This window comes from Letharia columbiana (assembly GCF_014066305.1).
Source record: "Letharia columbiana isolate WasteWater2 chromosome Unknown Sc0000073_s0, whole genome shotgun sequence".
Lineage (NCBI taxonomy): Eukaryota > Fungi > Ascomycota > Lecanoromycetes > Lecanorales > Parmeliaceae > Letharia > Letharia columbiana.
Genome location: NW_023501118.1, coordinates 150,252 through 161,645, shown reverse-complemented (window position 1 = coordinate 161,645; position 11,394 = coordinate 150,252). Strand labels below are relative to the sequence as shown.

The 11,394-nt window shown below is 51.2% G+C and overlaps 1 protein-coding gene across 1 annotated transcript; it reads right to left on the bottom strand.

Annotated features, from left to right (window-relative positions):
- Positions 1 to 4,980: 4,980 nt before the first annotated feature.
- Positions 4,981 to 6,596, bottom strand: HO173_012106 (uncharacterized protein; the record flags this gene model as incomplete). The annotated part of the gene is made up of 8 exons (XM_037313979.1): positions 4,981 to 5,402; positions 5,458 to 5,525; positions 5,593 to 5,672; positions 5,740 to 5,995; positions 6,084 to 6,210; positions 6,265 to 6,301; positions 6,357 to 6,386; positions 6,444 to 6,596. The coding sequence occupies 8 exons, from the start codon at positions 6,594 to 6,596 to the stop codon at positions 4,981 to 4,983; spliced, it is 1,173 nt and encodes a 390-aa protein (XP_037159157.1).
- Between the last annotated feature and the right edge of the window lie 4,798 nt (positions 6,597 to 11,394).

Here is an 11,394-nt window from a genome sequence, read left to right as displayed (position 1 = left end):
GTGCGACGGTGTCTGGAGTGCGTATTGTATTTTCTTCTGGGTGGGACTGATAGGGTATAAGTTAACTTTCGCACAGGGGAGATGAAGGCGAATATGCAGAGAGTATCATCTGTGGTTCAACATCGAGGTTTAACACCCTCTCTCCCCCCAAATCCTAGAATTATCCACCGGCCTGTTACGAAGCCATCTCGTGCTCTACCACCAAGGTGATCGATTCATCGCATCCGTCCTCTATCTTCGGCCGCTACAACGGTAGCATGAGACATTGTATCAGCACAACGATCTGCGTCAGCGAAACTGGACTATTTTTGCATCGCCGCTGTCTCCATTACCAAGACAATACCGAAGCAAATGCGGAGTAATTGGAGACGATAACCGCACTCTTCGCCTCTGCCATGCATGTTCTTGCTGAGCGTGGGCGTGTCGCTTTCGTGTTATGGCGCTTGAGCATTCTCGCTTAGATCTTCGTTGACGACATTCCAAGACTGCGCATGGATGAAGCAGTTTTTGACTTGAGTAATTCTTTGCGTGACTCTCTGCCTTACGAGTCCTGCGAACTGATTCTTTGATGGATGGGCTGTGTGTGGGCTTGTTCAATGCATCGAGTAAAAGAATTTGAGTTGGTCGAGATATGATCGGGAGTCAGAAGCGCACTGTTGTCTGCGGAGGTTCGGGAATGGATTCGTTGGCGTTGTCAGAGGTTTTGCGATTTTGATGTCTTTTGGGACTGCCAAAAGGTTTCTTGGTCCTCTGATCATCCCGCGAAATGGTCTGACAATGTGTGCAGAGTTTTGTAAAACACTTCCCGGGATCCGATCCGTGATGCAGACCTTTCAGTCAGCTCGCTGCTCCCGGCAACATGGTTCCTCCAAGTCGTCCGATCCTGGAAAAATTGTTCGCTATTGTCTATCGCAGAGCCGACAAGGGTTGGAATGCTCTGGATCTCGTTACAGAGCTCCGGATGCACGGTGTTATCTCAGGAAGTCTTGAAGATTTGCTCTTTTTTGTGTTAGACTGCAGCAGAGTCTTTGTCGGACATTTTAGCTAGATCAAGAGTCGCAGCAGTGATGAGGGTCTCCCAGGAACGCTGCATCAGTCAAAAGCTTGTAATCTCAGAAAAAGACAAAGAATAGCGTTGAAACGTGTCTAAGGTTTCCTCATAATGCTCAATGCATACAGGCGTAGAGCGCGCTCGGGGGGTTCTATTATAGAAGAGGATGGGTGTATCCGAAACCCAGATTTCAGACCCATTGCGTTGGTTTTCGCGCAGAAGATATCTCACTCAACAATGTTCAAGATCAATATCCCTCGAGCTCACGTTATCAAACTCTGCGCGAGGAGTTCGAGTAAGGGATGTCGAATAGCCGAAGAAGAAAATCGTGAAACTGAAGCAGTGGAGGGGACGAGTCGCAGTGCGTGGGTGCTTAGATACACAGTCCGAATATATGGCATCGGGTCGTTGCCACTCAACTCCACCTAGCCGGCGGGTTCTCAAACGTCTTTTGCCTTCCTTGACCTATTTAGTTGTTATGTTATTCCTTTCCGAGACTTGTTTGAGTATCGGTATAGAACAATTGAAACCTTTTTCGATCATGCGTTAGACTTGTCGGTCACGGTTGTGAGTAGAAATATGCAATAGGTTTGTCGTGTCTATCAGCCGCGAAGCAGAAACCAGAAGACTGAGACAGATGGTGAGAAAGAACATTGGTGGTGAGATACCGCGCGACCACTCAGCTCGCCTAAATTTCGTACCTCGCTTGGTACTAGTACGTGATATCGTTGACACTTGACAACCGCTCGAATCTCGAATCCTGAAACCGCTATCCTTTGATGTAATGTAAGTAATACTCGCATAATTCATGCCATTTATAAACTACGAGTGTAATTGAGTAAACCCACTCGTTACTAAACTAGGGTTAGTAAAGATGTATGTTTACATTGCAAGATTCCCTCGCAGTTCAGGAACTATTAAAATCTCCATGTATGCAGAACCCGGATTATCTACTATCTTGGTTTGTTACTGTGACTTTTCTCATCTCTAAATGCTATTTCTGTTCTTATCGTCTGTATCTCGACAAGGGAGATGAGAGTTAAGATGATTTGATTGGGGACTGGTGGATGTTGATGTGTAGCACGGGTGTTCGGAGGTGATGGGTTTGTTGGTAGATATAGCCGGCTTGGTCTCCTTTCATCGGGTTTTGTGAGATTTTCTATAGACGCTTGTATTTTAGAGCGGCATATGTAATAAGAATTCTGGTTTTATGTAATGTCGCTTGGGCACAAGATCTTTCACATTTTGAATTTGCTTAGAGGCTTCATGGTAAACTAATATCATATCACTTTAATGCCTTTGTTTGGTCTAAACCACAGCTGTCTAGTAGTTACCGATAACGTCATGTACAGATATATGTGCCTTGAACAGGTCGATACGAAAACGAGAGAAAAGCTAGTGTACTGTACTGTACGACGATTTCCACTACACTTTCATTCCTCATCTCCCCCTTCTCATCAATCTCTCCTAAATCTTTCTCTCCTCCACCCGGACTTTCTCCCCCGTCACCCTCCCCTCCCTCCCCTTCATCCACCAACCCATCTTCACCCTTGAACCGGTTGCGCAGCACCATAACCTCCATATCGCCGAGCCCCGGCACCGCTAACCATGCGTGCAGCACACCACCCCACGAATTAGCGTTCAGAGGAGTACGTACTAGTACATAAGCCTGTAGAATGGAAAAACCACAAACAAACAAAACCAAAAAAAAAAAGAAAAAGAAAAACTCACCAATCCGCAGCCAACAAAACAGCCGCGCACCCCGCCTCACCCCTCAACACCCTCCCCCTCGCATCCTCCACCCACCGCCAGATCAAGACCCCCAAACTCGCCACCAGCGCCGCACCCACCCACGCATTCCACGACCGCAGCACCTTCTTCCCCACCCCCGCCCATTCCCCCTCACTCCCCCTTCCTCGTCACCAAGCCTTATCCTCCCCTCTCCTTCTTCTCCCTCCTTCTCCTTCTTTTTCCTCCTTCTCCCGCCGCGTCTTCCTCCCCCCTCACCCACCGCACCCTGACCCAAAACGACAGCACCCAGCAGAAACAGCGCAGCGGCGCCGTCAGCGCGGACGCCAGCAGCGCGTAGATGGGGAAGAGCGGGATGAGGTCGTCGGGGGCGGGGGCAGCGAGCAGGATCAGGGTTGCGACGGGGACGGGGGTCGTGAGGAGGTAGAGGGCTGTGCGGAGGGGGGTGAGGGGGGGGGTGAGGGGAGGGTTAGGGCATGGTGGGGTGATGCGGGGGGGTTTTGGGGTTGGGGTGCGTGTGGTGATGGGGAGGGGAGGGCTGGGGAGGGATCTGTAGGTGGGTATAGGGTTTGCCGGATGAGGCTGTGCAGACGACGATGGGGGCCGGACCCGTATTCGTGCCATAGTAATTGGCGGCCGCACGCCCTCGTATTTGGAAAACTACTTTAGTCAATATGCTTCAATTAGAAGCCGTGATGAGCTTGAGTATTCTTGGTGAGAGGCATTATCGCTGCTGTCGTCTGGTCTTTATTTAGCACCGGCGTTTGGTTTTGATGCTGTAGGGGTTTCTGGCGACGATTTGGCTTCGAAAGGAATTAAGGCATTGCGCGGTCAACATCCGTTTGGAGATTTCAATGGCAGAGACTATCGAAAAAGGGTTGGGTTGGATGGAGAATGTTCTTTTTCGTTGTAGCTTTAGGTGCAATTCTTACCCCTTTCAAAGAACAAAAACACGTAAAACACAATCAAGCTGTTGAAAACCTACCCACCTACCCTTCAACCCCCTCCTTCCAACCCCTTATCCCTCCCATTCCACCATCAACACGAGACTCAAACCCGATCCGAAAAATAGCAATTAGTCTATTTCAGGAAACCATTAAACGTCAAGCCTGGCAAGCTGTGCGGACTCCAGCCGTGACATCTTAAGGTAGGGTACTCAATGCGTTAATTTACAGTACCGTTTGCACATCGCTACCATATCTCCCTGCATCCCTCATCGCTCCCTCAAATAGTGGGGTCCACATCATCTCATCTCATCTCATCTCATCTCATCCTCATCCCCATCCCCACCCTTCCCATGCCAACCGGCGCTTCAACAAATCCCCCTTCTCCGTCCGAGTATCTTACCTTACTTGCATCAAATCCCGCCGCCTCGAACTGCAACAACGGAATCAGTATCAACAATCCACGACGCGGTTCGGAATTCGTCTCGTGGCGTTATTGTCGTGCCATTCCTAGTATCTACCTAGCTCGTCAACCTTACCCTACTCTACCCTACCTCACCTCATCCCGCCCCCTACTGTATCCCCTCGCTTACCTCACCCCACCCCCTACTATCCCCTACCTCACACTCACCCCACCCCTACTATGCCCTCCCTTACCTCACCCCAAGCTACACGCTATCCCCTCCTTACCCCCCCCACCCACCCCCACACTCACCCTACCTGCTTTACTATACTATACTATACTTCACTTCACATCTCACATCACATCTCAACCACAAGATATACAACATCCAAGCTACACATCAGCCTCAAGCACATCGGCGTCACCTGAACCGCATCTCGGGTTGGAAATGGCGTTTGGGACGGCGGGCTTGGTGGCTGATGGGATGGGATGGGGTTGGGGAGGTGGGGAGGGAAGGGGAGGGAAGGGAAGGGGGCGTTGATGAGGCTGGAGGTGTGTGATGATGTCTGTGTTCGATTTCGATTTCGTTTTTTTTCCATGGAGGTGTGATTCCCACCGCTGTGGCAGACTGGCTTTGCTGTTGTCGCGGGACGGGATGAGAAGAAGAAGGATTTACGGGTATCATCTCGAATATGTGAATTCTAAAATCCTACATTGCAAGCCACCTGATATCCTTCAAACCGACCCAGCCATCGTGCAATCATCCCTTTTCTTATTCACTACATGGTTTTAACCCAAACACCTAGGGGCTATCACACCAAGACAAACGCCCATCAAAACAGATCATCCTGAAAGTCCACCCGTTCGCTAATCGTCAGCACGACCGTCGTCTTCGCCCTGATCCTGTTCATCGGCGTCTCGAGATGCGCCTGGTTCCTCAGTTCAAACTCGTCGCTCTCCGCATCCCCCGATCGCCTTCCGCCGTAGACGTTCACGTTGTGGTTCGTCCACGGTGAGCCATGGTTCCCGGATCGATCGGATTCTTGCAAGCGGTTGAAGGAGCCGTCGCCGTAGGGGGATTTGCGCAGCGAGTTGGAGCCGTAGCGCGAGGTGGAGGGGTAGGTGGGGGGTTTGGGGCGGTGGGCCCCGCCCCAGACGACGCGGACGAAGAGGGGGCGCAGGGAGGGCAGGCACGCGGATACGACGGCTATGGAGGGTTCGGCGGCGGTCCAGATGGCGATGGGGACGTAGTACCCTGGGTGCACGTGTCAGTGTTTGTGTAGATTTCATCGGGGCGGGGTTGGACGTGCATGTGATATCTTCACGTTTGCCGTACTGGTGGAGGATGATGAGGCGGGTTACGCTGACGGCGCAGACCCTGGTTGGGTCGTTAGCGGGAAGAAATTTGACATGGGAATCAAGAAGAGAAGTGTGGGGAGCTTTACGCGAGGCCCACGGTGAAGATTCCGGTCAAGATGAGTTTCTGCGTCTGGCTAGTTCTGAGACGCCAGAGAATGGGTATCGGCTACATTCATTGTCAGTTCATCAGTCTCTTGCCCTTAGGCATTGCATCCATCGCATCTCTCGCTCACCAAAGCCAAAAGCACAAAGTCGGTGGCGGCATTGAGGGACCCGGCTATGAGGAAGTATAGCTCCACGTCAATACACCTTCCACCCGATTCGGCAGCGAGTGTGCCAGCCATGGTGTCCCAAAAAGCGTGAATGGGTACGCATTGGAAGACTGAAACGATGACGCAGCTGATGGTGAGGCACACGACGAAGTAGTTGCACCAGGAGAGGATGCGGCGGAATTGGACGATGGGGAAGATGCGGTATTGGAAGAGGATGCTGCAGTATTGTACTCGTCAGATCCGTTGATTCTTGAATGTGTATGCATTTGCTCAGTAGTAGTGGGGATAGATGAAACGGCGCATACATGGAGTATTTGACCGATGCCATGGCAAGCGTGTAGAGGAATTCGAAACTGTAGAGGATTTTGAACCAGCGGAGTGAGCCTCCCAGGCCGAGGACTTCAATATGTCGTCCGAAACCATAATGTAGAGCTGGGATTCCTGTTAGCCATGCCCCACGGTCTCCAAATCCCGGATGCGACTGACAGACGAGGTCGACGATGTTGGGACCCCAGCAGAGAATCTGCGGTTCTGTAAACATAGACTCCTTTTGCAATGGAGTCTCGAGTGTAACATACGCAGGCCAGTACGATGGTCAGGTCATCCCACTGTTTAGCCAGTCAGTCAGTCCCTCTCCCATGGTCGGCGCCTGTCAGACATCTTACCCAGAAGCCGGCTCGTGAGATCCATCTGGACAGCAGTCTCAAGGCGACAGCCGCGGTGGGTAGGAATAACAACGGCACTGATGCTCCGATGACCTCGGCACTCCGAGACCGTATCAGCTCGCTAGGTGGTAGAGTAACTGGCAGCAGCGACATCTTTAGTATTTAGAGAATGGCAGCGCAAGCGAGCGCAGGTCAGCCCAACTCTACCCAACAGCACAGTTGACGACCAGAGAAGGCGACAGTACCACGCAGTCCCATCTTCTTTCGCAAAAGAGAGAAAAGAAGAAGGAGAAGGAGAAGAAGGGAAGAGGAGAGAAGGAATGGTTGATGTAGAAGGCCATCAGCGAGTCGGATGGGAGGATCGGAGTGTGATGGATAAAGTGAGTTAGAGCTTTGGAGGTGGCACCAACGCCGCAATCGCTTTGGCTTGTTATTTTAAAGTCAACCGTGCCGTGCGTGGATCATGCTTGTCAGCCACCTCCACCGGGGAATCGCCTAAAGAAGAGAGTGTGGTAAGAAGTAATCTGTATAATCATAATACATGGATTACTACGCAGGCAACATGAAGCAATTCATGTCAGAGTAGCTACAGTCAAGTTCGAGACAAGTACCGCATCTTGCTTCTTGGCAGGAATAGTTACTCAGGATTGTGAATTAGTGTGGGGATTTAAGATTTGAAGCTTTTAATGGAGCAGGGATTCTCACGTGCTCAGTGGCGGTAGGGTGCTGGATATACGGTACTCTATTTTACGAGTACTCCATACTTTTACACGCCTCCATATGCTAACTTGCTAACACTCTTACCTACTGTAAGGTACGGTGGTACCTCCTGATACACTATAACCGAACCCAAAAGAAAAGGCCAAAAGGTCCAAGCTTTGTGGCAATGAGGCCGAAGACTTGAAGTACAGTACAGTAGCCTCGGAGGCGACATCTCCTTTCTGACTTGCATGTTGACACATCGCCTTGCATAAATATAAAGTATGCATGATCAGCATCTGTACAACATAATCTGCTTCACACCTTCATGCAGATAAGTCCGTGTTTCATCCCTCCGACCTGCATTAGCCACCACCCCTCCTCTCGGCCGAGCCAATTATCGTCATCCGTCATGCTGATGCGGCACATATTCCGCACCATAAGGTTGGCCCGCCGATGCGGGATGATTGGCGCAAAGCAGTTCTCCGGAAGGCAGGATCTTCCGACCCGCTCATCCTGGGCCTGTCAGATGATGCTGCCAAAGCCAATGATAATGATGAGTACTAGTACAATCCTTGCTGGTTCCATTATTACGTGACCCGCCGAGAAAGGGAAAAAGCTTGAAAGCTCGGATCAGCATCTGCCGTTGCATCGTACATTATTATTATTGGTGCATTGTGCCTGGGACTTTTTGGACGCAACTGGCCACTCGTTGATATCTGAAGTCATCCAACGGTGCAACAGCGCTACGCGTACTTTCAAGGTGGCATTGGATGTTGTGATGCCCTTTCATCTAAATCGCATACCTACCTAACCAGGAGCCTCCGAGATTGCAGGCCCCGGTAGTGTTGGTGTCTGCGAAGCCGATGGTGTGACGAATACGCGCCTCCTAATCCACCTACTCAATCGAGCTTGGCACAAATGGCGTCCGCCCAGTCCTGGAAAGAGCTGCATATAGACTACAGTATTCGCAACGGTTTCGCCGATGCTGCATCAAACGTCGCAACAAAAATTCGCGATTGGTGCTCTTCGAGGCTCCCCCACGAAGGTGTCTCCGAAAGCGCCACTCGATTGGATCTGGCTTTCATGCAACGTTCGCTTTGGGATTGAAAGGCTGCCTGTGCGCGCACTCGAAAACACGCGGGTCTCTGCATCATTTCATTTCCGTCTGTCGTGCCCCAAGTGGCACAAGCTCATCTTCTTCGGATTGCGTGCCTCCTGAAATGGCATGAAGCTGGCATAGGAACCCAGAACGGAACCCTCATCGTCTTGAGAGACCGGATCTACCGCGACAGCAGGCTGCGCCATGTCCTGAGTCGTCAGCAGTTGCCGCGATCTTGCTTATCGATCATGCCGTCTACCGGAAGATCTCACAGATCGAAGTGGCTCGGGTTGAGGCTTTTGGAAAGACTGCGGCTATAGAATAGGATTCATCTTCCTACTGACTGCCACATATCCTACAATATACTCTAGATCTTTTCCCCCGGAAACGTCCCGATACCTGTCGACCTGCGACTGGACACTTCGGCCCCTCTTGCCCCATTCGAACGCTGTGTACCTATCGTTTTGCCTCGACTTCATCGAAGTCTTGAAGGTCGAATGGAATTAGACGATCGCGCGCGTGTGATGTTGAAAGCCAGACAACAATGGCGCTGCAGGCTACTGAAGACCTTTCGCTGACGCCGCGTCCTTCCAAAGCCAACCGTTACCTGGATTTGCTCCTGCCATGAGTCTTCCATTCGTGCCGATTCTCAGTCTTGACCCGTACTGCTTCCACCCGTACCGCATATCTCAAAGTACCTCTTCTCCCCAGGCTCCTTGCCTCCAAACCACACATGCACCGTCCGCGCGATCCATATCGAGCAGTGTCCCTTCCAATCCATTAGTACTCTTTAGCTGATCGTCCTTGATATAAACGACGGACCCTGTTCGCGCAGTCGTCGTCGTCTCCATCTCCAAAACACCCTGAACTTGCGATCCGATATCTCCGCCGTTTCGGGATCGATTCGGCGTCGTTTCCTTCGACCGGTACCGTTCCTCTATGTGTCTAGATCTTTCAGAATCCCAGAGCTTATCGTCTGCTGATATAGGCTCGAGTTTTCGATCCGACGTTCGAACTTCTGAAGATTTTGGACTGTTAGGAAATTCGGTTTGGACATCTAATACCTCTCTCCCTCTTTCTCTTATGAGTTGAGCTGGCTTTCGGCCTATTAGGGCGTGCCAGCTCGCACCATCCCCCGTTAATCTTTGCCAGTCTTGGATCCCCGTATGAGTAGGTAGTCCCGACACAACACCATCCATCATCCATCGCCGTGGTACTAGTACTCAGTGCCCGGTGCAAGAATCGCCCCGTTCATGATAAGAGGGGCTGGGGGGGAGACCACCCCACCCTTTCGAAAAGAGAGAATCCCGAACGGCATTCCGTCATCGAGAACCAATACTCTCTATCTACCTATCAAGCCATCAAGCCATCTCACATAATCAACACTATTTTTAAAAATCACCAAGATATCCAACTCCAAATCAAATCAAACCATATCATATCACATCAGAAAAAAGCCCCTCCCCTCCCCTCCCCTCCCCTCCCCTCCCTGCCCTCCACCCACCCCACCGCACCTGATCCCCCCTCACGAAAAAATCCCCGCACCCGCCATGATCCCTGGCCATGATCGATATCGATCGGAACGGAATCCCTGTTTACAGACTCGTCCGCAACGGGTCCATCCGGAGGCAGCTGGTGAGACTTGTTGGGGAAAAAGCTAACAAACAAGGCTATTATTGATGGGAGGGAAGCGAGTGGGATGTTGCAAAGGGTGGGAGTGGTGAAGGCGCTGTGGGATTTTTGGTCTGGCGCCGTTGTGCGGGTTTGGGTTGTTGCGGGGATGGCTGGATTTTGGGGGGGAGGGCTGAATTTTTGGGGGGATCGAAGGTTTGGTTATGGGGGCGTTGGGGTTGCTGCTGAGGGAGTTGGGGGAGGGGAGTGGGGGTTATTGGGATGGGGGCATGGGCTGTTGTGATTGATGGATTGGATGGGGTTTTGATGGGGGGGGGGGGGAAGGCGTGAGAGTAGAGGCGAGTAGCGTAGCGTAGCGTAGAGTTGGATAGGTATAGAAAAGCGGCGGAGCTTTGCGGGAGAAGGGGTAGAAGAGTTTACGAAGACTTATTTCTTCCATGTTCGAGGATTAAAGTGTGCGTAGGTAAGATTCGAACGCCTTATCGGAGAAGCGATCGATTCTGGACGAGGAGAAGATACATGCGAGAGCGCAAACGTGAGGTATGAGCAACGGTGAAACTTGATGGAAAGTGGATCCCTTCTCGTCTGCGGTCACATCATCCTAGGTATTGCTGTCATTCCCTACCGATCATCATCGAACAGTAACATTTCATAGCGCCATGCGCGACGGCAATGGTTGAACGTTCTCTCTGACCACTTTCGCCGGTAGGAAGCGTTCTCTACTCCATTACAAGCATTCAACCGTCCCACGTCCCGTGTCGGTTCGATCATAGCAATATTCTCAACGCCTCTCGACAGAGCAGGATTTCGCCCAATTAAATTTTTGCGTCAGAAAAGCCATCTCTTTCTCCTTTTTTATGAATTCGGCTTAAACTCATCTCACGTCTCGCGATTGAATGCGAAATCGGTGTGACGCCCGAGCCACGCTTGACCTATCGACGTGCGCATGTAGCAGGTCTCGGTTCCACAATTCCTTGGCTCAATACATACCGTCTCATTGGGATATCCGTCGCTGAAGAAATCGTCAGGTTGAAAAGCGCCCGGTGAGTATGATTGCCAGCGCACAGATTTCGGCGGCATGTCGTTGATCGTCGTTGGGTGGCATCTTGAATCTAAGGAAAATTTGGACTCACGAACTAAACGGTAACTTTTAGCTTTGTATCAAAAGTGGAGGGGCAGAAGAGTTGAAAGCATAATTGCTGGGTAGAAGCGAGCAAACGAGGACATTGTCTCATGCATGACAAGGGAAGCGATAGAAAGAAATGATGGGAACTTCGGTGAATAAGCACAACGTGGCTCGTCGTGATCTTTAACCCTGAGAGCTCTTTGTTGGCAATCTCAAATTGGCGTAGCATATCGACACATACGTGGCAATCACTCAGTGGAAGGCAAAGCAACGTCCTTTCGTTCTGGTATTTCTGCAATCGTCCGCTGTGCTCAATTGCTAGCGGAAGCCCCGGCTAGAGGCGTTGCTGCGTGGGAGTGCTACGCAGACTGCCGCGCCACATTCCCTAGCAT